We start from the raw sequence: 25,367 nt of genomic DNA on the forward strand, positions 1-25,367 counted from the left end.
TGAAGGTTACAGCAATGATTCTATTAGTTCACCTCTTGCACTTAAGAGGTAAAGCTCAGACTGAAGGTTGATGCCCCTCTTCAAATAGGTGCTATAAATATACTGGAGCTATCCCTGAAAAGATGCATTTGTATTTATATATATATATATGTGATGATTTTATATATATATATGTATATATATATACATAAAATTTTTCTTTCTTTGTGTTCGTATACAGGTATGTATTACTCTATAGGAATGAAAGGAGAGGTATAACACAGGAACAGGCAGGGGTGTGTTCATGTGCATCTATTTATAATTTGTATATTTCGTACGTGTATATAGAGAGAGCCTCTGTCATTGTTTGCATCATTACAATGACTGTACCTCCGACCAGCGAGGAGTACCCGTCAGTGGTGAATGGAGAGAAGCCCCACGTGGGCGGTTCTTGCATGGTCTCTCGCAGGAAGCTGTTCCAGCAGGCAAGGTTGGCAGCAGCTCGTGAAATGAGTGGGGCCAGCGTAAATCCATCCATCCTCCAATCCGCCAAGGAGGGACGCTGTGAAGTGCCCATGGCTGTGTGCCAGCTGCCTCTTCTGGAGAGGTCAAGGAGCCTAGAACCCGGGGCAGGGAGGGACCATCCATGCTGTGAGTTCCAGATATGGCTTTTCCTACTAGATGGAGACAGGGCACACCAGAATTCTGTCTTCGAGGAGGACACTGACCACCAGGAACACAAAGTAGAGGCCGAACATGATGAGGCCCAGCACTTTGTTCATCCGCCATTTGCAGAGCGCAATGGAGAGGATGACGAAGAGCAGCATGATGAAGAGGAGGACGATGGCACAGAAGAGGCCATTGCTGCTGACAGCCACAGGTTGGAACCTGTGAATGATGGTGTATAGGAGCCAGGGCAGTGGGAGCCTGTGAGGGATAGACGGGGGAGGCGTCAGACATGTTGAGGAAGGCCTGTGGCATAGCGTCAGCTTCTTGGAGTCTATCATCTGAAGAGGGTGTCGGGTTAGGTTCACTATGACTTGCGTGAGGTCGGCCCAGGAAATCACATAAGGAAGTCAGGTGAACATCAAAAACCTTTATCTATTTCCTTGATTGAATTAGGGAGAAGAGAGAATTTGTTCTACGGTCGAGTAAGATCAAAGCTGTGACCACTGCAGACGATTTTATTTATTTATTTATAATTTAAAAACATTTTTTTATTTATTTAAAGTTTGATTTATTTTAGGGGGGAGGGGCAGAGGGAGGGGGAGAGAGAGTCTTAAGCAGACTACGCACTGACTGTGGGGCTCGATCTCAGGACTCTGAGATCACGACCTGAGCCGAAACCAAGGGTCCCACACTTAACCCACTGTGCCACTCAGGTACCCCTATTTATTTATTTTTAGAGAAAGAGAGAGTGAGCACATAAGTGGGGGAGGGGCAGAGAGGGAGAGGGAATCTTAAGGATGGAGCCCAGCATGGGGTTTGATTCCACGACACTGAGATCATGACCTGAGTCCAAACCAGGAGTCAGACAACTATCCGACTGAGCCACCCTCGCACTCCAAAAGACTAGTATAACCACCGCAGGTGATTTCTGAATGTGATTGGAAATAATTGTGTGTTTCCTTCTTACGCTAAAAAAGTGAACTGGAAGATTCGTACAGGGCAGGAGAAGGAGCAGACAAATGGAGAAAAGGCGTAGAAATCAGTGGTGAAAATGGCAACATTATTTTTAGGAATGGAGAAAAGAATAGCAATGACTTAATTAACAATCTACCAGCCAGTAAAAATAAATGATACATGATATAATATAGCTGTCTGAGATTTATTTTGGAAAATATGGGAGAGCCTTTTAACTAAAAATTGGTCTTCCTGGAAAATTCGAGGGAGACAGTATCTTACATTTGTGATGTGATTTTTAAAAACTTCATTATGTATTTTTATACCTGTTCTCTCCCTTTGCTTTTGACTTTTAAAAATCTGGTAACATCTTTTGCTTTCTATCCGGAGTGACGACTCCGGAAGACATCAGAATGCTGTCAAGTGCACCCTGGGAGTGAGTTAGGACTGCGAGCGAGAGGAAAATGGCCGACAACACGTGACCCACGTGGCCTGCGCATCTCCAAGCCGCTGGGTGAGACACAGTTCTACCACTGAGCCTAATAATGGAACGTTGGCTGGGGAAACATGGACCCAGCTGCCCAGCTGGATGAGGCTTCTGCAGGATTTTAGCCTTTGGCTAAGGGAGATTCAGTTTTGGCCTGACCTCAGAGAAATGGAAGAAGAGGTGCTCTTTTTTTTTTTTTCCTAAAGATTTATTTATTTATTTATGTGACAGAGAGACAGCCAGCGAGAGAGGGAACACAGCAGGGGAGTGGGAGAGGAAGAAGCAGGCTCCCAGTGGAGGAGCCCGATATGGGACTCGATCCTGGAACGCCAGGATCACGCCCTGAGCCGAAGGCAGACGCTTAACAACTGCACTACCCAGGCGCCCCGAAGAGGTGCTCTTTTGAAGCACAAAGTTCTCCAAAGGAAAAGCAAATAGCTTGAGAGAAATAATGAGGTGAAAGGGGTAGTGAGTTTACACATCTGGTCTCTGCTGCTAGAGGCAGCAGGTGGAGGCAGAGCCCATGAGTTATGCATCTTTGAATACCCAGGGCCTGGCACCTGCAGGCCCCATCTGGGTATATATTTAACCTGGGCCAAGCTGAAGAGATTGGTACAACTGCCTCATGGCGGTCAACACAGGCGTTTTGCTTACTAGAGCTTGGCTGGGAGGCGCTGACTTCCTGCACCACGTCAGGAGGGGACGGGTTCCACAGGCCCTCTCAGGGCACGAGGTGCAATTCCAGCTTTCAGCAAGAGGGGGCAGCCCTGGCATCCTGCCTTGGGTAATGATAAGTGAGGAAAAGAGGGAGTGGGGTGTGTATGTGGGTGTGTTGGGGTGAAGTGCTGGAGAGGAGATGGTACAAACATGAAAACCTCCACTAGGGACTGGTAACGGGGAGCTCTTTTTCCACACTTCTGTCTCTTAGGAAGAAAAAGACCAAAACCACTGTTAAGCTAGACGTGCATATGTGCACACGCACATCCGATTCTGGTGAAGTTGACCTTGATGGCACTACAAATAGGTAAAAACCCTTTGCAGGAAAAATTATGTTTTTTCATGCCTTTTGATCTATCACTTCTCTTGTCAGGGATCAAACATAAGAAATATTTGAAATGTTGGGGCACCTGGGTGGCTCAATCGAATCAACATCCAACTCTTGATTTCGGCTGGGGTCATGATCTCAGGGTTGTGAGATCGAGCCCCAGATCCGGCTCTGTTCTGTGTGTGGCGCCTACTTGGGATTTCCTTTCTCTCTCTCCCCCTCTTCCTCTACCCCTTCCCTGCCCACGCTCGCTCACTCACTCTCCCTCAAGTAAACAAAAAAGAATATATATATGTGTATATATATATACATATATATATGAAATATATATATATTTGAAATATATATATTACTTGCAAATATAATTATTCAGAAAAATGATCATTTCAGTATTACTTTGAGTACTGAAAAATTGGGGATACCTTAAACTCTAATAAGAAAAAGCTAGTTAAGTAGCAAACTACTAAGTCAAGGTAATGTTATGTGGCCATTAAAAATCATAAGCTTATAATGATATAGGCAAATACTCTTGATGTAATTCTATAGTTAAAATGAAGGATGCACATAAAAATAGCAATTTTCAATTCAATTTCAATTTCAATAATGTAAACTATATATGAACTAAAACAGGATGGTGGATTATCCTTGATTTTTATTTATGCTTTGTATGTATTTTCTAAATCTTTTACCATGAGTATGGTTAATATTATAAGCAAAAGGAAAATGCCAGCAAGACTATGAAATACCTTTTATACTTAATATGCTGCTTAAAAGTTCATCAATTGGTATAAACTCTTTTTGAAATATACATCAATAGCCCTTAAAATGCTCATAATCTTTAATTCATTAATATTTCTTGACGGAATTTATCCTAATAAAAATAAAAGAGGAGGTTTTCTGCATAAAGGTCTCCAGTGATGCACCCATAATTGCCAAAAATTGGAAAAAAAAATGTGGCTAAACTGAAAAGCCACAGGATGAAATATTTTGAAGTGATAAACTGTTAATTATGAGAGCTATAAAGAAACTTGGAAAAATAGTTGATTTACTAACTAATAGATACCTACATTGTGCCAGGCATAAATGGCTTTAAAATGGAAAAATAAAAGCCCTCCAAAAGGACAAAACTGAATATTCATGAAGAAAACTTCGTGAAATATTTGGAAGAGAACATACAAAAATTAAATGTGGCTTTTGGGTTGGAGGGTTAGGGGTTATTTTTCTCTAAACTTTCATTTAACTTGTTACAATATATATACACGATGTAAGAACAGTGAACAAAAAGCATCTTGCAATTCCCTAGAATATTTATTTTTCAAAAACAGGACAAGTAGGTCTTATAATTTTTCCCAACTTGTAGGATTTTCTCTCTTTATGCTATAGCATATTTTATTTTCCTTTTTACAGGAGATTGACCGTGAAAACTATTCTAAACGCGTAGGCAGTACAACCGAGAAATACTGTTTCTGCGAGAGACACCCTTCCTTTAAAACATGTACCTTTTAGGGCATTCATTCATTCCTACATTCATTCATTCCGTCTGCAAACATTGGTCAATGCGCCACCATGCATTAGGCATGTATGAGGCTTCGGGGAGCTGTTGCTCTCGAGCGGTTCACAGTCTAGTGCGCAGACTGATAAACATGGCCATGCAAGAGTATGATCTGCAGGGGCGCCTGGGTGGCACAGCGGTTAAGCGTCTGCCTTCGGCTCAGGGCGTGATCCCGGCGTTATGGGATCGAGCCCCACATCAGGCTCCTCCGCTATGAGCCTGCTTCTTCCTCTCCCACTCCCCCTGCTTGTGTTCCCTCTCTCGCTGGCTGTCTCTCTCTCTGTCAAATAAATAAATAAAATCTTTAAAAAAAAAAAAAAGAGTATGATCTGCAGCGAGGACCCAGGAGCAAGAGCCCCCGGTCAGGCCCAAGGGTATCAGGGAAGCTGGGCTTTGACAGTGGTAGTGGAAGTTGGAGTTTTCCAGACAGAAAAGCAGGGAGGAGTCTTGAGTGAGAGGGGCCTGCGAAGGAAGGAAATATGGCAGGAGACGGAACCTTTGGAATTCAAAGGTGGTTAAGACGGTGGGAGCTCAGGGCAGGGTTTTATGCAGTGTTGTGGTGGAGAGTGCAGACTCTGGCCAAACCCCAGCTAGCTCATTTCCTAGTTTTGTGAACTCTGCGCCCTTCAGTTTCCTTATCTGAAAAATGGGGATCATAACACAGATGTCATAGGATCGTTGTGTGGCTTAAATGGATAAAAATCTCCACAAAGCAGGGGCGCCTGGGTGGCACAGCGGTTAAGCGTCTGCCTTCGGCTCAGGGCGTGATCCCGGCGTTCTGGGATCGAGCCCCACATCAGGCTCCTCCGCTATGAGCCTGCTTCTTCCTCTCCCACTCCCCCTGCTTGTGTTCCCTCTCTCGCTGGCTGTCTCTATCTCTGTCAAATAAATAAATAAAATCTTTAAAAAAAAAAAATCTCCACAAAGCAGACACTGAATGAGAAAACACAGGTAATGCGAAGGTATAAGAGAGAATAACATTCAAGATGTTCGATGTGAAAGTAGATCCATTTTAGTGAGTTTCTAAATTCAAGTGTCAAGAGCTCAGTTCTGGGAACAGAAGGATCACATCCCATGTCTTACTTTCTCAGGGGTTCTCATTCAGGGTTCTTTACCAGACTACTTTTACTTCTGGCAAGTTAAATGAAATGACAGAAACAATAGCATCCCACCCCAGTCTGATCCACTTTAGAGATTATTCATATTGAGAACTCCAGTTTGCTTCACTGTAAGAATAGATCTCATCTTCTGACTTTCAAAAAGCCTAGAATATCTTTACCAGCATACGTAAATGACACCAAACCTGCCAGCCCTTTCCAAGGAAGGAGATGGGATATTTTTGCTGGGCCTATGTTTGTTCCAATCTGTTTTATGATCCAAAATCTCACCCGAGGCTGGTGGGGACTTTAATTAGAATTAGAATATGGAAAAAATACAGGAAAACTATACAGCATCTCCATCATACCTGAATACTGAATATTCTTAACGTGTAGCCCATGCCATTATATAAGCAAAATTCTTAAAGTTTTTTCTACAATAGTCACTCCGTGTGCAGGCATGCGTTTCTGCCTATCTAGGGATAACTTATTATTCTTCCTTAAGTTCTCTGGAAATGAAAAATGGAGTCAGTGAAATTGACTGGTACTCCCAGTGTTTACTTTCTATTGATACCAGTTAATTTTGGACTCAGAGATCCTGGTCGTGTCTTCGCAGCCTCTCAGAAGACAAAGACAGTGATAGAACTGACGTGTGCACCTTCACGGAACTGTCTCTACTCACCCTACAGTGATGTCAAATATGTTGCTTCCAACAGAGCTGGACACAGCCATGTCCCCGAGCCCCTTCCGGGCCACTATGACACTGGTGATAAGATCAGGGATGGAGGTCCCAGCAGCCAAGATGGTCAGACCCATAATCTCTTCACTAATGCCAATTGTCTCTCCAACCTAAAAGTAATGACAGGGACACATATGAGTGTTTGAAGTCACAAAACCAACATAAACATTTTCATGCAACTCCCTTTCTTTAAAAAAAGATTTATTTATTTATTTGAGAGAGAGAGAGAACGTGAGAGCACGTGCATAAGTGGGAAGGACAGGGAGAGGGAGAGAGAATCGCAAGCAGACTCCCCACTGAGCATGGAGCCTGACGCGGGGCTCGATCTCACAACCCTGAGATCACAACCCGAGCCAAAAGAAACCAAGAGTCAGATGCTGAACTGACTGTGCCACCCAGGTGCCCCACAACCCCCTTTAAAATAATCCCTCCACTCTGGGGGGGCTGAGATGATAAGAGTTAGCCATAGTCACTGCCGTGGAGGAGTTCATACGTTAATCATATTCAGACCCAAGAGATCGGGAATGTTCACAAGAGTCTCAGGAAAGAGCTATAGGGGCTTGAATGCAGTTTCTATAGGATGTCTGTTAAGACTGGGCAAGGAGGCAGAAGGGAGTTTTTTTTTTTTTTTTAAAGATTTTATTTATTTATTTATTTATTTGACAGAGATAGAAACAGCCAGCGAGAGAGGGAACACAAGCAGGGGGAGTGGGAGAGGAAGAAGCAGGCTCATAGCGGAAGAGCCTGATGTGGGGCTCGATCCCAGAACGCCGGGATCACGCCCTGAGCCGAAGGCAGACGCTTAACCGCTGTGCCACCCAGGCAACCCCAGAAGGGAGTTTTAAAAGCCAACTGGCCATTGGCTCCAGCGGCCAGTGCCTGACAATGGAACCAAATCCTGTTGCGGCTTTGCCTCTGGATTAATAATGGCAGGTTAAGGATGGACACCTAGTGTTCCCATTTTTTCTCTGCCATCTCCTAGTGTCTGTAACCTACTCTTAAAGACTTTTAGACTACTGTTTCCATAGGAAACTGATTCGGGGGGGTTTGGGGTTTGGTAATACATGACTGTAAATCAGCACGGCAGCTGTGGAGAAACCAGCAGTTAGGGAATCACAAGTCCAAGGTCTGGCTCCGGCATTTATTAAGAACTTGACCTACTGTTCAGTTAACCAATTGTGTAAAGTCTTTGATCCTTGCTTTCTTATCCTTAAAGTGGGGATGATAATACCCTTAAAAGGTGGCTGGGAGGACTAAAAAGATCATTTGCAGAAAAGCCCTTCGCAAATGGAAAACATTACTGAAAAGCAATGGGGGATGGTTATTATGTTTTATTTTGGTCTTTGCCCTTTAACTCTGATGAAGTCTATTTTGACAGTTGGTCTAGCTGCAGATGGAGGCTCTCCATTCTCTTGAGCAACTTTTTAAAAGAGTCTTCTTGGGACTTGTAAAAGCTTTATGTATTTTCTGGAGTTGGCAAACTGCAGTTCTGAAAACTTTCAAGATAATGCTTTCAATTTGGTTTTCAACAGCCTACTTGATGACATTCATCATTTTTAGAAAAAAATTCAAAGGGCCAGAGTAGCATGTAAGAATAAGGGATTTTAGGGGCGCCTGGGTGGCTCAGTCGTTAAGCGTCTGCCTTCGGCTCAGGGCGTGATCCCGGCGTTCTGGGATCGAGCCCCACATCAGGCTCCTCCGCTGGGAGCCTGCTTCTTCCTCTCCCACTCCCCCTGCCTGTGTTTCCTCTCTCGCTGGCTGTCTCTCTCTGTCAAATAAATAAATAAAATCTTAAAAAAAAAAAGAATAAAGGACTTTAGGGAATAGAATAAACTCATGTCTAAATACCTTTTGTGATTTATAAGTAATAGCTCTGTTTCCACTGACTTAAAAGCATAGTTGGGAGCTATTTTTGTGTTGATGGTCACGTCTGCTCTAGAGCCTGGCTGGCTAAACCAGCTTATGCTGTCCTCATGGAGCAAAGATTCACTGTTCCCCATCAGAAAGGAAGTCCGTGGGGGCGCCTGGGTGGTTCAGTCGGTTAAGCATCTGCCTTTGGCTCAGGCCATGATCCCGGGGTCCTGGGATCCGATGCTCTTCCTGCTCAGTGGGGAGTCTGCTTCTCCATCTCCCTCTGCCTCTTCCCTCCCCTCCCCCCTCAAATAAACAAATGAAATCTTAAAAAAAAAAAAAAAAAGAAAGGAAGGAAGTCCATGTGAGCAGAATCCCTGCTTGGATCACTGTAGTCTACCTGATACACAGAATATAGCCCGGTTTATTATTATTTATTATTAATAGGTATAGCAAATATACCTATTTGCTGAATAAATAAGTCAATCTACATACTTAGGTGATTTTACTAGCATGTTTTTCACCGATTCTCCTAGAAAAAATTAAATAAGGGTTCTGCATAGGAGTGCCCTATTCTCCTTGATGACCTATTTTTTGGGTTAGCTTTGGAATGAAACATTTTCAGAGACTCTGAAGATGCTGACTGAATGACTGTCATCCCCGATAAATAGGCTGATTCTTCGAGGGAGTTCCACAGCAGCAACTATTCTAAAACAACACTTATATTTAGAGTTTGAATGGCTCTATAGACAGAAAAAAAAAAAAAAGCAGAAAATGAAGAGGGGTGGTTTGGTGGTGGTGTTAAGAGGGATGGCTCGGATCCAGGGGGACCTGGGTGCCAATCTGAGCCTGCCACTCCCAGTACATGGTGGCCAACTTCCCCGAGCCTCAGTTTTCCTCATTTGTAGAATGGGGATAATAATATCCACTCTCAGAGCTGTTGTGATGATTATATGTGATGATGAGACAGCAAATAGCACGGTGTCAGGTATAAATATTCAATAAATATCAGCTGTGCCAACTCAGACCCTACTCCTTTCTCACTCCAACTTAGCAGACGGCAGCCACTGGGCTGGCAGCGGAGCCCGAAGCTGGTTTAGTAGGCGTCAGCCTCTAACGCGGGGCATCACCAGGATGACGACTCTCTGTTGTGCCTCCAACTCCTGGTGAATTTGTACGGCTCCTAGAAACACTGCTGCTGATTGAGAACGAGTCTTCCTAAGCTCATTTGAAGAACATTTCACTGCATTTGGCTTTTGGTGAGTTAGCGGCAAGATGATAGGCACAGGGATGGGACAGTGCTGATCAAATCGGCAGCATCAGAGAAGTTAGAGCTAGAAAGGATGTCAGCCTCTCTTGGGGGGAATTCCTTTGTTTTCTAATGCAAGTAGATGATGGGGCCACTCAGAATCCAAATTCAGTGCCGCTCCGAATATCGCAGGATGCAGTTCCATGCCTTGGCTTAAGGAGGAACTGTAAAAATGTCATATTGCGAAATGAGACACAAGGTTGTATCGGACTCTTAGAGTTAACTGCTCCTATTCGATGCAGGATGGATTTTAACCATATGTTCTCATCACCCAAGAAATTTACTAATTTCATGATGCAAAAACAATAAAAGGTAACAAAAACTAAAGGAAAGTATGCATAAAGCATTTTATGGAAAGGGCATTTATTTTTGGCCAAACAGTAGCTAAATAATGATATTAAATAGCATTTATTGTTGGTAAGACTGTGGATAACAAAACGGTTGAGCACTAAATGGTACATTTGTTATCTTTCTGGCTTTTATAGCTCAAAAGTATAAGAAGCAGAATTAGAGCTAGACTTCTTAGAACGTAAACTGCTATTTTGATCAGCTGTCTGGATGTCTTAGAAGAGCATTTCTATAGAAGAGAAAAGGAAGCTTCTCATTCATTACTAGAAAGTAAGGTTTCTCTTTATGCACTTTATATTCCCGGGCTTTTTGGTAGTTATTATTGTTCTAGGCATTGCGTTTGAATTTTTCTTTTTTTTTTTTTAAGATTTTATTTATTCATTTGAGAGAGAGAGAGAGACAGCCAGTGAGAGAGGGAACACAAGCAGGGGGAGTGGGAGAGGAAGAAGCAGGCTCCCAGCGGAGGAGCCTGATGCGGGGCTCGATCCCAGAACGCTGGGATCACGCCCTGAGCTGAAGGCAGACGCTGAACGACTGAGCCACCCATGCGCCCCTACGTTTGAATTTTTCTACAAGAGAATGAAAAGGAAGTAAGAGTATGGAATTAAGATAATCATTAAAAAGGACAGAAAAATATGAAAGTGTAGAGGATGATGTTTTCTAGAATGGCTAAAGAGAAATCACTAGAAAACAAGTGAGAAAAAAAAAATCCACCACTTTTTTTTTTATCAGTACATGAAAGAATTAAAAAGAATAGAAATTATTTTTTTAAGAATAAAAATAATTATTAAGAAAAATCATTACATGGGGCGCCTGGGTGGCACAGCGGTTAAGCGTCTGCCTTCGGCTCAGGGCGTGATCCCGGCGTTATGGGATCGAGCCCCACATCAGGCTCTTCCGCTATGAGCCTGCTTCTTCCTGTCCCACTCCCCCTGCTTGTGTTCCCTCCCTTGCTGGCTGTCTCTATTTCTGTCAAATAAATAAATAAAATCTTTAAAAAAAAAAAAAGAAAAATCATTACATGTTATAAATGGCAAACAGTCCTGGAAACCTGGAGGCTGAGAAGCAGCTTATCTTCTGCAATGATTTCTGGGTGGTATTGATAGCAAATGACTGTGGAAAATCATGACTTTGGGGCAAGCAGAGCTTCTTCAGTGGGTCAGCAATTGTTTGTTAATATCCAGGAAGAATAATCTGAAGTCAAACATCATAAAATAATAGGATAGGAATAACATAAAGTACCTTGTAAGAATAATACTGGCTATACTAACTGACATTTCCAGTGGATTTTTTCAACGATGTTATATGTTCTTTTTCTTTAAAAAAATTACGGTGTGATTTACATACAGCAAAGTATAATTTTATATCCAGTAAAACTCACCCTTTAAAAAAGTGTATCGTTCTAGGAGTTTTGGTAAATGTATGCAGTCCTGTTTCTCTACATCCTCATCAACATGTCTGGGTTTTTTGAATATAGGCGTCCTAGTGGTTGTGAAGTGGTATCTCATGTTTATTTCTTCAGAGAGACAGAAAGAGCGCGTGTATGCAAGTGGGGCAGTGGAGGGGAGGCGCAGAGGGAGAGGGAGAATCTCAAGCAGGCTCCACACCCAGTGCAGAGCCTGACACGGGGCTCCATCTCACAACCCTGAGATTGTGACGGGAGCTGCAATCAAGGGTTGGACGCTTAGCCAGCTGAGCCACCCAGGAGCCCCTTATGTTTATTTTTAAACAACTCTCTCTCGACATAGAATTTACATACCATAAAATGCACTTACTTAAACCGTATATATAATTCAATATTTTAGCATATTTATAGACTTATAGAGCTAATTTAATTTTAGAGCTTTAATTTAAATTTAGAGCTTTTTATTGTCCCAGGAAAAAACCCTGTACCCTTTTGCAGTCGTTCCCCATTCCCTCCAACCTCCCCAACCCTAGGCAACCATTAACTTTCTGTCTCTACAGATTTGCCTATTTTTCACATTTCATATCAATGGAATCATTCCAGCATGTGATTGTTTGTGACTGTCTTTTTCATTTAGCATAATATTTTAAAGGTCCATTCACATGTAGCGTGTACCAATACCTTGTTCCTTTTTATTGTGGAATAGTATTCTATTGTATGGATAGACCACATTTTGTGTATCCACTCATTGGCTGATGAACATTTGGCGATTACGAATAATACCCCCGTGAACATGTGTATATAAATTTTTGTGTGGATGTTTTCATTTCTCTTGGGTATACAGGTAGCGGAATCACTGGATCATATGGTAACTCTGTGCTTAACATTTTGTGGCCTGCCAAACTGTTTTCTAAAGTGGCTGCGTTACTTTATATTCTTACCATCAATAAATAAAAGTTCCAATTTCTCTACATCCTCCCCAATGCTTGTTATTATATCCATGCTAAGTGAGAGTCAAGTGGCATCTCATTGTGGTGTTGATTTGCATTTCTCTAGTGAATAATGATGCTGAGCTTCTTTTCTTGTGCTTATTATCTATTTGCATATCTTTGGTGAACTATCTATTCAAATCTTTTATCCATCTTAAACATTAGGATGGGCCCAAAGTGGGCCTTGAACTCATGACCCTGAGATGATGAGTTGCATGCTCTGCCCATGAGCCGGTCTGGTGCCCCTTGCCTTTCTATTATTGAGCTTAAGGTATATATCTATCTTATAAGATCTGTATCTATATCTATCCTGGTAGAAGTGCTTTTTCAGATGTATATGATGTGTATTTTAGGACTGTTGATAATAGAGGATAAAAACACAGGTTCCAGAGTTTCAGAGACTTGGGTTACGATCTCAGTTCTGATATTTAAACCTATATAATCCTGAGCAATTTTATTATTAGCTCAAAGTCTAACTCTTTTTCTGTAACTGTGGATAATAATAGCACCTCCTTCATGGGCTTTGTGCCTCCGTACAGGGTGACTGTCAAGATCACGAGGACAAAGTGATGTGAGTTATCCTAGCAATCAACCAGTAATGGTTACCACTATTATCTATGAGAACGTGAAATGTTTGCATTTCATTCTTTCATCCATGTGTTACAACAAATAATTCCTGGGAGTTTATTCTTGTGACAGCCACTAGGACTGGCACTGAGTTAAAAGTAAAATACATCATCATTACAGCAAACTGAGGTTCAAGGAAGGGGACTACTTTGTCTCCACTTCTCTTCCTCGAGCCAGTGTGAAAGGCTGGCGAGAGCTTGCGGTGAGTGGCGGCCCACTCCTGGAGTGGGCAAAACCTCGACATTCCTCCTAGAGCAGGGGAGGCTTGGATTCAGGCTACAGAGGGCAAGAAGTGTTGGGGTGACCTCCTCCACACGGATGTCCAGAGTTATGCTGACTGGACTCCCTGCCACAGGAAAAGGCCAGGAGGCATGGGGAAGTTCAGTGGGGGTAACATCCTTTAGTCCTGGAATATGTACCTTGTCTTTTCGGACACAATATTATTCTGACTTTTTCCCAAAGCAGACACATCAACGAACCCTTTGGCAACCATGAGCAGAACCAGGCAGATGGGTGTTCCTCTCAAGGTCTTACCTGGTGTGCCCACCAGACCATCAAGTAAGAGAATACAGCGATCCAGGTGATGGAGCCAAAGAACGTGATGGGAAAAAACTTTCTTGACGACTGAAAGAGAACCAGGAAGAGACGAGAGCGTCAGCGCCATCCATGAGGTGGACCTGAGAGACCCAAGCTAAATCCACCAATGCTGCTACTCCTCCCCATTGCCTTCCATCTTTGTAGGCTCAGCAATTGAAAGGCCCTGCCTACCCGCATTCAAGCCAGGGCAGAAGATTCTCTCTTGGGAATGTTGGTTGGAGCCAAATCATCACCAAGCTAGTTCCTGAGATGGAAGTCTCTTGAAGAGAATGTCCGTTCCTGCTGCTGGCTGCTTGGATGCCCCCTGCCCTTCCCACGACACCTGGTTTCTCAGCCTGGCCCTCAGTCTCTTGACCACCCCATAGCCTTCCTCCTTCTCCTATTCCCTTCTGCTCAAGTTCATCAGAAACAGTTTCTATTGCTTCACCCCATGCATCCTAGCAGTCCACTGGCCAGAAAACGTAGGTGATTAATTGCTTTTAACAAGAAGGATCAGTAGGTTCCAAAACAGGTTCCTCTTACTCCCCCACAAATCACTGGGAGAGGCCACACGGAAGAAGCCATCACCATAGTTTCTATAGTTTCTATAGGACAGCTGCCCTTCAGGACATTTGACCCACTCTTGTAGAATAGATTAGACAGAGGCCTAGTGCACTGCTTCCTACAGAGGGGGGCAGAGTAGATGATCTTGGGACAGTTTTCTTTCCTGTTCTCCCCCTGACATAATAATGTCTATTTCTTCTTTGAGCACTGGCCTTTGTGCAATCTCAGGCTTACAGTGTGAACACTTTCTATTTTTTTTTTTTAATATTTATTTATTTACTTGACAGAGATAGAGACAGCCAGCGAGAGAGGGAACACAAGCAGGGGGAGTGGGAGAGGAAGAAGCAGGCTCATAGCGGAGGAGCCTGACGTGGGGCTCGATCCCAGAATGCCCGGATCACGCCCTGAGCCGAAGGCAGACGCTCAACCGCTGTGCCACCCAGGCACCCCGACACTTTCTATTTTTAAAATCCAACTATAATGAACAGTGTCAGATTAGTGTCAGGTGTGCAATGCAATGATGCACCAATTCTATGCATTACTCAGCGCTCAGTGTGAACACTTTTAGTTTCTTTCAAATGTTAGCCAAAATCAGACACTCAGAATGTAGTGTTTCTTACCCGACCTCACTACAGAGGGACCAGGCTTGCAGTGGATTGTAGTGGTGTTTTGTTGATAGCTTTTTTTTTTTTTTTTTTGCAAAATTGGGGCTCTTTAAAACATGCTCAGCAGAATGCCCTCAGCCTCTCACCTATTACTACCAAACACTTTTTATCTCAAAGCTTCCACTATGAGAAACAATCTCATTTTTTGCTTTGATAATGCCATCCAATTTTGTCCAGAGAAGTGAATCCTGGAGTTGACTCGGATGAAAGCTATCTCAATTGTCTAAAAAGTCGACCTTGGGCGGTCACACAGAATGCTTTTTTTTTTTTTTTAAAGATTTTATTTATTTATTTGACAGAGAGAGACAGCCAGCGAGAGAGGGAACACAGGCAGGGGGAGTGGGAGAGGAAGAAGCAGGCTCCCATTGGAGGAGCCTGATGTGGGGCTCGATCCCAGAATGCTGGGATCACGCCCTAAGCCGAAGGCAGACGCTTAACGACTGCGCCACCCAGGCGCCCCACACAGAATGCTTTTTGTCATGGCTTTTGAGAGCTTCATTAAGAGGTGCAAACTCGTAACTAGTCATCTTTTGAATATCTGTAATAATAACGAACACAGTCTCTATCGCCCCAAACCAGGCGTACATTCTCTTTACTAATTTTGAGTTTTCAATATATGTTTTTATGATCGCACGTACCGTTCTGTTAAATTAGAGAGTGCTGTCTTTTTGGGGCTATTTGTTAGCTGCAGTGTTTGCAAGACCCGTGGGCTTGATTAAATCGGGGGAGACATCAGGCCACAGTGAGAAGGAGGAAAAGAATTTTGACTAAAGACTCAGGACCCTCCTGGGGGCCTGAGCACTTTAGTCAGTTGTGGGGGGAAAAAAAAGTAATCCATTTTTCGAAGTGTATGTTGAGACATTCACTTCTGAGGGCGAATTCCTTTAAAGCTGAGGATTCAGCTGGATTTTGGAGACCAGATTCCCCAGGTCTTGGAATCGCCAGAGCTAAGAAAGCAAGTTTCCCAGACATGGGTTTAGCTAATTGGAGTCCCCATTCTTTTCCTCTGGTCACAAGTCACTGTTTCAGGACCCTAAGAGGGAGGAGAGTTTCATCTCCTATGGCCAGGCTCCGTCGCAGGGAAGGAAAAGGCCTTTCTTGTGATGTGGGGCCGCACATGAGATTGGAGCAGCCAGCAGGTCGTGAACTTGATTCTGAGCAACCTGGGAGGGAGGGAATGGAGTACCATCTCCCTACTTTATGGTACGGTGTATGTGCTGGAGATCTTGGGAGAGTCCTCATTTCATAGGTTGCTCATTCTGCAGCTTAGATCATTCATTAAATATATAATTATTCTTTAATTTATTATGCCTTTGCACGTCTGTGGATTGATGTGATGTGACAAGTCAGAATCCAATTATTTGAACATATTTCTCATCTGAAAAACATCATCCCTGAACCATAGAACATTCCTAATCCAAAGGTCGAAACTAAGGAGTCAGACTAAGGATGTAAAGGAACCAAGTTCACATCAACATGCTAATGAAAACCTCTCTCAATGATGCTTGTGATTCTTGATCAAGAGGCCAATTAGTAATTAGTGGACATCTATGTGTACCTAGTATTGTATTAGGGACTCAGTGAAAAGAAATTAAAAGATAATTTTTATTTGTGAGTTTCCAGGTCTTCATCATAAACTAGGGGTAGGTAAAGGCCGGGTACCTACTCTGTACCCAAGTCTTGAACTAGACCTGAAATTCAAACCTAGGTCTGTCTGACTATCCAGCATGTATGCCAATATTTAGGTCATACCGATTTGTTCTTAGAGAAAACAGGGCCAACAAGGCTCAAAATATGCCCAGCTATAGACATAATGATGATCATTGTAATACTAGCCTGTGCTCCGAATGTCAGAAGATATAAGGAGCATCGGGGAGACAGAGGCTAGCATTCCAGCTGAATGGCCATCTGCCTCATCCCACCTCCCACATTGTCCCTGATTGGGAAGCATCAACCCTTTATGCATCGGCAGGTCAGCTGAATGTCTCCCAACTGTCCAACTACCTTATCCTTTCCAATCTCACAACCCAGGTAATTCCTTCTTCTTTCGTTTTTTTCTGAATGACTCCCCTAATTTGGACTCTATGGTCTCATTCCAGACATGCTGCCCAGTCGGATTTGTGCAATTATTTCGTTACCAGTCTCACTGGAAGGAAGGAAATAGCCCCTGAAGCCAAGGTCTGACATGTCAATTTTTGGTTAATAATGGTGGCTCTTCCTAACATCTGCTGGGATGGACCTCCTACTAATTAGCAAAAAGCAAATTGCGTCCATGTGCCGGCCATTTTGTTCCCAATGTAATGGTTTACGTGTATAATTGACAGCTAATGTTCTCATTAGAAGCTTTTAGTACATCAGCGTGATACTCTCTTGGCTTGGAAAACATTTCTGGACATTAGCTTGTTGCACAAATTGGCCATATCCTTACTGGTTTAAACTTGACAAATACTCACTGAGCATCTATTTTATGCAAGGTTTGGGGGCATACATGTCTAAAAGCAGTTCCCCCACAATCCTATTAAAGATTAAAAGTGCATTCTCTGGATGAATATGATCGGTATTGAAATCCCTGCTCACCGATTACCAGTGATGTGACTTGAGACAAATCCTTTCATCTTCTAAGCCTCAGTTTTTTCACCTGTAAAATGGGGGGGGGGGATAACAACATCTAATTGTTCTGGGGATTTTGGGTCTGTAAAGTGTCTACCAAAGTGCCCGGCACATAATAAGTGCTCAGATAATAGATGATGTTCCCCTTGTTTTGGTTTTTAAGAAACAAGGAAACTGGAGTTCAGAGAGGTGTACCTGGCTGAGGGTCGTGGCTTTGCCTCTTTCTTGCTGGGTGCGCTTGGACAAGTCACTAAACCTCTCTGGGTCTCAATCACTTCCTTCTTGCTAGAACTGTGCTCGGCACACAGACACAATAAGCACTTGGTGAATGACTCAATGGCTGGTATCAGCTGTGAAAACAGAGCTGACTTCTGAGGCACCTTCCCAGTTCAAATGGTCACGTTTAGATGCGTTTAGATACATTCCTGTTTTGTAAGAGTACCCACCCTAAGTCAGGAGAGAATATAACTTCGGGGGTCTCTATCTCCTTTATGATTGTCCATGTTTACCAAAGACATGCTCCCCATTAAGGTTTGTATGTTAGTTCTTTTGCTTTTAAACCAAAGCCATTATTTTAAGAAAACGATAAAAGTGAATTAATCTGAGCTGGAAGTGTGTATAATCCAACAAACACTGTCATATAATTTGCATATAAATGAAGTGGAAATAAAAACAAGTGGGAGTACTGTTTACCCTGAATCTGGATGGATACTAAAAAATCATGTTTTCCTCGTAATTACTGTCAGGGTTTGGAACGTTCATCTCCATGGGTAATTCAAAAACTACTGCGGAAACAGAGCTGCCAGGCCTTCCGGAGGAGCAAATGTTTATTAATTAATAATTTTCTCCTCTCTTTTTCTTCTCCCTTGATATTTTTCAGGAGGCCTTTGTGGTAGTGCATGCAGGCTGTGGTAGACTGCCAACATGGCCGCAGCACTTCCCAGTTCTTCTTAACAAGAGGCGAGGTCTGCTTCCCCATCCTTTGAATCTGGGCTGGCCTTATGACTTCCTTGGACCAGCAGAATATGGCAGAAGTGACAGCATGCAGATTCCAAACTAGATCTCAAGAGGCTTTGCAGCTGCTTTCATTCTTGCTGCCCTTGGAACTTGGCCATCACGTGAGTCCGCTCCGGCTAGCCTACTTAAGGCTCAGGGACCGTGTGGGGCCGAGATGAGCTTTTCCTGCTGACATACTCCTATGCCAACAAGCCCTCAGCCAGATAGGTGAGCAGAACTGTCCAGCTGAGCCCAGAACAAATGGTCCATTCAAAGAATTCTGGACTAAAAAATTGCTTCCTTTTTTTAGCCACTAAGTTTTGGGCTGGTGTGTTACACAGCAAATGATCACTGATACGAGATCAAAGCTGAAACTCTTCTGTGCTACGCACGATCAAGAAGCCACTTATGGGCTTTTGTATCAACTGGCATGGTTTCTTTCATTTGGCGTTTTGTATACGCAAAGAATGGCCGTATAGGGCATCTGTCAAACCAGCATGCTTTGAGATTAAACTGGGGCTACCCCGGGCAAACTGGGAGGCATGGTCCCTTTAAATTTGCAGTGCTGTGGCGAGGGTTCCCTCTTCATGCTTTCCTTCATCACAGATGTCATGGCCAGCAGGGAATCTAGAGATCTCCCCTCCCTGTACTTCACAGAGGAGGAAAAGTGAGGTCCAACGTTGAGAAGTGACTTTCTCAAGGTTGCACAGCCCATGAGTTATGTGGGGGGGAAACCAGTGTCATCAGTGTGGTAGAATGAGAATGCTTATGGAGCCAGACTCCTGGTCGAATCTAGCTCCTGTCACTGATATGGTGTGCAGTCTTGCTCTATAGTTATATGCCTCGTGTCTTCTTCTAAGTTTAGAGCTCCTTAAAGATAGGATTTGTGAGTTCCGTGTCTTCACCTGTCTTTCCAGGCACAAGCTTGCTGCTTGGCACATAATAGGTTCTCAATAAATATTTTGCTGAGGAAATTTTAAAACAACCAAATGTTCTTAGAGTCACATTTTTGCTTGGGAGGACACACAGCATATGTAGGAAAAAAAAAAAAAAATCCGGTCCAGCCCGGGGATGGCTGTTGGCAGCGTGAAGGGCAAAAGCCTCATTGGCTACCCTGGCCCAGAGGCTGCTCTCGAGGCCTGTGCACAGTGAATGACCAGTCCGTAGTATTACAGACGACAGCATCATGCAGCTGCAGCTTCTTGCTCTCTAACCCCGGGGACTGTAGTGTCAGCCAGCACGGCTGTCGTGATCCGGGTAATTACTGCTATGGTGGAGTCCTGGGTGTTGTCCAAGAGTCGCTGGATCAGAGCTCCTATCTCCCCTACCGGCGTCCTTGTCCTGTGAGCTCAGATCACAGAGACGATTGGCACTGCCAGCCCTTGCCCTAGGAGTCCCGCCCAAACTGCGAGCCCAGGCCTCGATTACTGGCATCTTCCTCCCATTCCTGCACACTTTCCTGACCGCTCCAGTGGCCGTGTGCTGACACCATCTCAGCAGTCCATCAGCCCCCTCCACCCGGGCCACACCGCACTAGGCCTGCCACAGGGATTTAGGAAAGCATGTCTGTCTCTCTGCTTTTCCTCCCTGGGGCAGAGCAAAAGCACTGGTCTGAACAGCAGAACAATGGAAGGAGAGCGAGAGAGCGCGTGTGTGCGAGAGCACACGTGAGCACGCACATCTCAGAAATGTCACCGTGACGTGAGCTGTGAAGAAACTGAACACATTCCAGCTCTTTGGCTGGAGGTTTCCAGGAAGCCAGGCCTCTGCGCGGAGCAGATGTTCTGCAATTGTGTCGTGAATAAAGAGACCTAAGTGTTGCTTTAAGTAAGCCACACCTGTTCCATGTCCCCTTTACTGGGAAACCTCTAATGTTGGGAGTCCTTACACAGAGCGGTCCTTTCCTGGCCTGTATGTGACAAGACATGGCTCTCCACCGGGCTGGATTATTTATAGGCCAGGCCAGCGGGACAGGACTTCTCTTCTGTCTTCTTCAAGTATGGAAAGTGGGATCACCACGGGGCTCTTAAGACTTGGGCTAAATTTCGCTGTAGGTTACCATGTGCCCTATTGTAAATGCTGCTTTCAGAAGTGGTGTTCTTGGACTTCCACTTTCTGGTATCAGGAAATATGAGGGGGGAGCCCAAGCTGTGTGGTCACACAGACCTGGGTGTGAATCTCCCCTCCATCCCCGAGGAAGTGATCAGGCAGGAGTTGGTTAACGTCTTTGTGCCTAAGTTTCTTTCTATTTGTGCCAATAATATATAGCACTATATATAAGTAATATACATATAAACTACGTGTGTGTGTGTGTGTGTGTGTGTGTATACACATTCCTATGCTAGTTGTTTCCTACTGGAAATACATAGTCCATAGTCCATACTGACGCATAGTAGGTACACACCTTTGTTGAATGAGATATGTGGGTAGGGCCATAATAAAAAGCACAGCTACTTCTTATCATTAGTTCCCCTACCCTTTGGGGCACTGGCCCAAGAACCCAGTTCAACAGTAGGAGAGATGTTCTTTTGATCTGATCTCTATTTAGATTGCACTTTGCTGCTCACAAAATGGTACTGTGTTCAATGCGCCTGGTACATACTAACGGGAGAGAAGAATACTGATTATAGTAATGATAACAATACAAGATGGAGAAGATCAGACGGGTAGGCATTTATACTACATGAATGCATTTCTTTAAAATGTTTTTGAGTTGAATGAATAATGTACTCGTACACAAATACTCAATAAAATAAAATGTGGGCTCCCCTCCTGCTTCAAACCTTCAGTTCCTCTTCTCAGAGACAATCACTATGGTGGTTTTAAAACGTGGTTGCCAATTCTTTGACACTCCTTCCGTCAAGGGTGTCATACCCTATATGACACTGATATATTCTAAGTAATTTTTTTGTCTCCTCCCCTTTAATCAAGACAAACTTATGACTGCTTTGACCACTAGACTCTAGTGGAAGTGACCCTCTGTGACTTCTGAGACTAGGTCACCAAAGACTATGCAGCTTCTGCCTTGTGCCCCTGGGACACTCATTCTTGGAGCCCTGATTTCTTATCTATGATGCCTGACTCTCTGGAGGCCACCATGCAGTGAGGGAGCCCGAGTTGCATGGAGAAGCCACGTGTAGGCTCGCCCATAGACCATCACAGGTGAGCCCAGTCTTTGAATCATCTCTGCCCAGTGAAGAAGCCTCCAGATGAGTCCATCCCACAGCTGTTCACAGTCTTCCCAGCAGAGGCCCCAGATGTTGTGGGGCAGGGACACGCCATCCCCGGCATGCCCTATTTGAATTCCTGATCTACACGGTCCCCAAGCGGAACAAAATATCTGTTGTTTCCACACTACTAAGTTTTGTTGTCCATAAATCGGATAACTCGAACCATCACTATTACTGTGCACCTGTCCGGAGAGATCTGAGCCACGCATAAGCATACACGTGTCCATCAGTCACCCCCCTTTTCCTCTTACGGTAGCTGGAGGCAGCCTCGCATACTGGTCTATACTGTGCTGTTCGCAAGAAGTCAACTGCACAATGGTCTACTCACTGGTTTGCGGACGTCAGGTAAGGTGATCCAGAGAGGAAACACTATGGGGAAAACAATTAGGAACGTGACTTGCTTGCGGGGGTTGGAAGGCCAGGCCAAGCTGAGAGGCTGGTCCTCCTCATCTTCACCCGTCTCTGCGGTCTGTTGTACAAAAACAGAGATGAAAGAATAAACACACTAAAAAGACAACAGTGGTCAAAGCCAGGGAGGGGACGCTCAGGACCCCGTCAGGAGTTTCGTTGGGTCACCCCAGCAGCTTCATTATGTGATTTTTAGGTTTGCATGTCTGAATCCTAGGGACAAACAAGACAGGTGCACCCAGGAGGACAGAGGAACTTCCTTTTCTCTCCCTGAACACACTTCAGCTTCTCCCTTAAATGAAGGGATCGTTCAGCTGGAGTGGGCTACAGCTATGATCCATGGACTTTTTATGAGAAACCATATCTGCAGAACAAAAGACCCCAATGCCCACCTTCTCTTCCCTTCTCCTCGAACACAAAGCTATAGGATTCATTATGAGAATCCTTGGAGAGGATTTTTTAAAATTAAAAAAATTAAAATAAATATATATCTTTTTATTTTGTATTTTAAAAAATAAATGTATATGTATTTACAGCATTGACTTTGAGTGGGCAAAGGAAAGTAACCACAGAAGCAATTCAGTAACAATACTCAGCTTCCTTCTCTGGCCCTGGAATAGTCAAGCTCATGGATGATTGTGTGGTTGTGAGTTTTTAACCTATGCAATCATCTTGTTAAATTTTTTTTTTTTAAAGATTTTATTTATTTATTCGACAGAGATAGAGACAGCCAGCGAGAGAGGGAACACAAGCAGGGGGAGTGGGAGAGGAAGAAGCAGGCTCATAGCAGAGGAGCCTGATGTGGGGCTCGATCCCAGGACTTCAGGATCACGCCCTGAGCTGAAGGCAGATGCTTAACTGCTGTGCCACCCAGGCGCCCCATCTTGTTAAATTTTAAACCATTTTAATTCCAGTCGAAGGTTTATTACACAAACATGTGTCCCATCCGCAGAGAAACAGAGTATGTGAGTCGAGGAAGACACAGAGCCTGTGGGGTGTCAAAGGCACAGGGCCTCAGGATCAGGGGTGAACTTCAGAGCTTCGGACTTGGCAGCAAGCGGCCGGGGTTTTACGTGCCCCCTGCTGAAGCCAGTGGCTTCTGAAGTCCGAGAGCTAGAAGGGACCGAAGGTGGCTCCGGGCCCGGCAGGCTGACCATTAGCCTGTCAGATGGGCCCTCCGAGCCTTCAAAACAGCACTGCAGACAGCATCAATCACTCCCTTCCCTGCTTGTTTAAAAATGAAAGTGCAGCAGGAGGATTAAGCATCAGATCTAAAAATATCAACAGGAACTTTTCCACGGATGCTTCCTTTTGAGACCATATAAATAACCCTCATAGGCTTCATGAAGCTCCTGGCCCCCCGTGGCTCTTGCTTCCAGCAGAGCGCACTATTTCCAGCAGCCGCACTGACACCCCCCTCCCCGGCCCCGCACACCCTCTCCCTATGAGGTGGCAGAGGGGGGCAGGCTCAGGCCAGTGGGAGAGGAGAAAAGGACTCAACCAGACACAGGGCTGGGTGTGAGGCCTGACACACTGTGGTGTTATGTTTATTTATAATCTAAACCCTAGTCCCGCCAAAAGGACCTGTAGTGGTTTACACCATCACCCACACTCTCTAAGAGTTAAAACTAAAATATATATAAAAGGAATCTTAAGCCATACTGAAAAAAGTTGGTAATCACAGGTTCTTTCTCTCTGTCCTTGGCAGTGGCTAAAAGAGTTTATAAGCAGCAAATATGAGGGAATTAAGAGGATTAGGTAAAAAGGCAGAATTAAGAAGTTGGCACAGTTTTTGGGTTTTTTTGTCATCTGGATCCTCATTAAATATACTTCTCATGCTCTCCCTCCCTTTGTTACGCACCATGTTGGAAAAGAAGAAAGAAAAAAACAACAATCTATGTTTCCTCTTTAGGAAACTAGAAAAAGGAGAGCCAATTAAATCCAAAGGGAGAAGAAAATAAATAATAAAAAAGTTACAGAATAAATCAATGAAATTGACAAGGAGGGAGTCAATAAAGTCAACAAGACCAAAAGCTGATTCCTTCGCTACGCAATTCATGTGGTTCCATCCACTGCTTTCTTTTCTCCATCCTGAGGGGTCCCATCCCTGATGGAAGCTTGGGCATTGTGTCTCTGGTTCCTCTTCTGAGACAACACCACATCCTCCCAGGAGACACAGCGGACGAAGAGAATATCATTCCCCATTGAGATCACCAGCCTCCCAAGATGTCAGCTGGCCCGCACGAATTCTCTCTGTAATGAGGCCAATGAGGATTTAGGAGACAGGTGCATTTTAATGCTCCCTCCCAGATACGATCTTTCTTATTGAACCTAAATGAACAACTCCCCACCCCCTACTCCAGTAGATGCCTCAGAAATGGGAAGGAATCATGGGATGGTTGAAGCATTGCATCATTCCTACTAAGTACCTCATCTCATACCAGATGGGTGATTTTATTCAGGCAGAGGATTCCAGCACTTCTTCGAAGGCTGATAGCGCTGATCTGACGAGTTCATCGAGGCTCCTCCCCCTTCCAGGATTGACACTCCCCGCCCCCAGGCCCATCTCACACTGCCATCTGCAATCTAGCGACTTCTCTCTAAACTCTAAGCTAACCTTCTTCTGAGAAAAAACAAAAGCAACTCTTCATGACTCATATCATTTTAATGACACCAACAGATGGTGACATTTCATCAATAACCCTTCTGCTTATAACCTACGGATTAGCTCCTTTCTCCATCTGCCGAAGTCACCAGGCAGGCAGTGCCACTAGCAAATAGCAGAAAATAATTGTCTGTTTAGATGCATATGCTCTAAACATACTACTGTCCAGCGCAAACAATTAGCTATATTGTAGAACTGCCAAAAGCTGCATTTGAGGGGGCGTTGCTAGGGCAGAAATGGGCAAGGGGAAGAGCTTGGGTTTCAGGCCATACAAGCAGTGCTCTGCATGCAGAATCCACAGCCCCTTGGGGAACAGTCCTGCTACTGACGACAGGAGCCCGGAACCTTGGGGTGGATTTGAGAGGTGTCCTGGGAGCAAGGCTGTCAGCATATTTTGGGGAAAATTTTCATTGTCGTCTTGCCAAGTGCAATTGCACTCTGGTTCAACGGGCGACAGCTTGCAAGCTGGTTAGAAAAGTGGAGAAAATATACCATGCGAAGGCTGGGGCCGGTTTTGCCTTTGCCCAAGCTGGGGCTGCTAGCACGTTCTCTAGTCTCAGCCCTGGTGAAGGGCCACTGAGCTTAGCGCACGGATTTTTTCA

At 44.2% G+C, this 25,367-nt stretch overlaps 1 protein-coding gene across 1 annotated transcript in view; it reads right to left on the reverse strand.

Moving 5' to 3' along the window:
- Nucleotides 1–266: 266 nt before the first annotated feature.
- The window catches only part of SLC24A2 (solute carrier family 24 member 2), a 235,685-nt gene continuing 210,584 nt past the window's right edge, over nucleotides 267–25,367 (reverse strand). Inside the window, exons 8-11 of the mRNA XM_026506459.4 lie at nucleotides 22,021–22,161; nucleotides 13,586–13,675; nucleotides 6,466–6,632; nucleotides 267–906 (exon numbers count right to left, since the gene is read on the reverse strand). Coding sequence (XP_026362244.3) covers nucleotides 657–906; nucleotides 6,466–6,632; nucleotides 13,586–13,675; nucleotides 22,021–22,161 — 648 coding nt within the window. The 3' untranslated portion in view covers nucleotides 267–656. The remainder of the gene's footprint in view (nucleotides 907–6,465; nucleotides 6,633–13,585; nucleotides 13,676–22,020; nucleotides 22,162–25,367) is intronic.

This window comes from Ursus arctos, unplaced genomic scaffold (assembly GCF_023065955.2).
Source record: "Ursus arctos isolate Adak ecotype North America unplaced genomic scaffold, UrsArc2.0 scaffold_18, whole genome shotgun sequence".
Taxonomy (NCBI): domain Eukaryota; kingdom Metazoa; phylum Chordata; class Mammalia; order Carnivora; family Ursidae; genus Ursus; species Ursus arctos.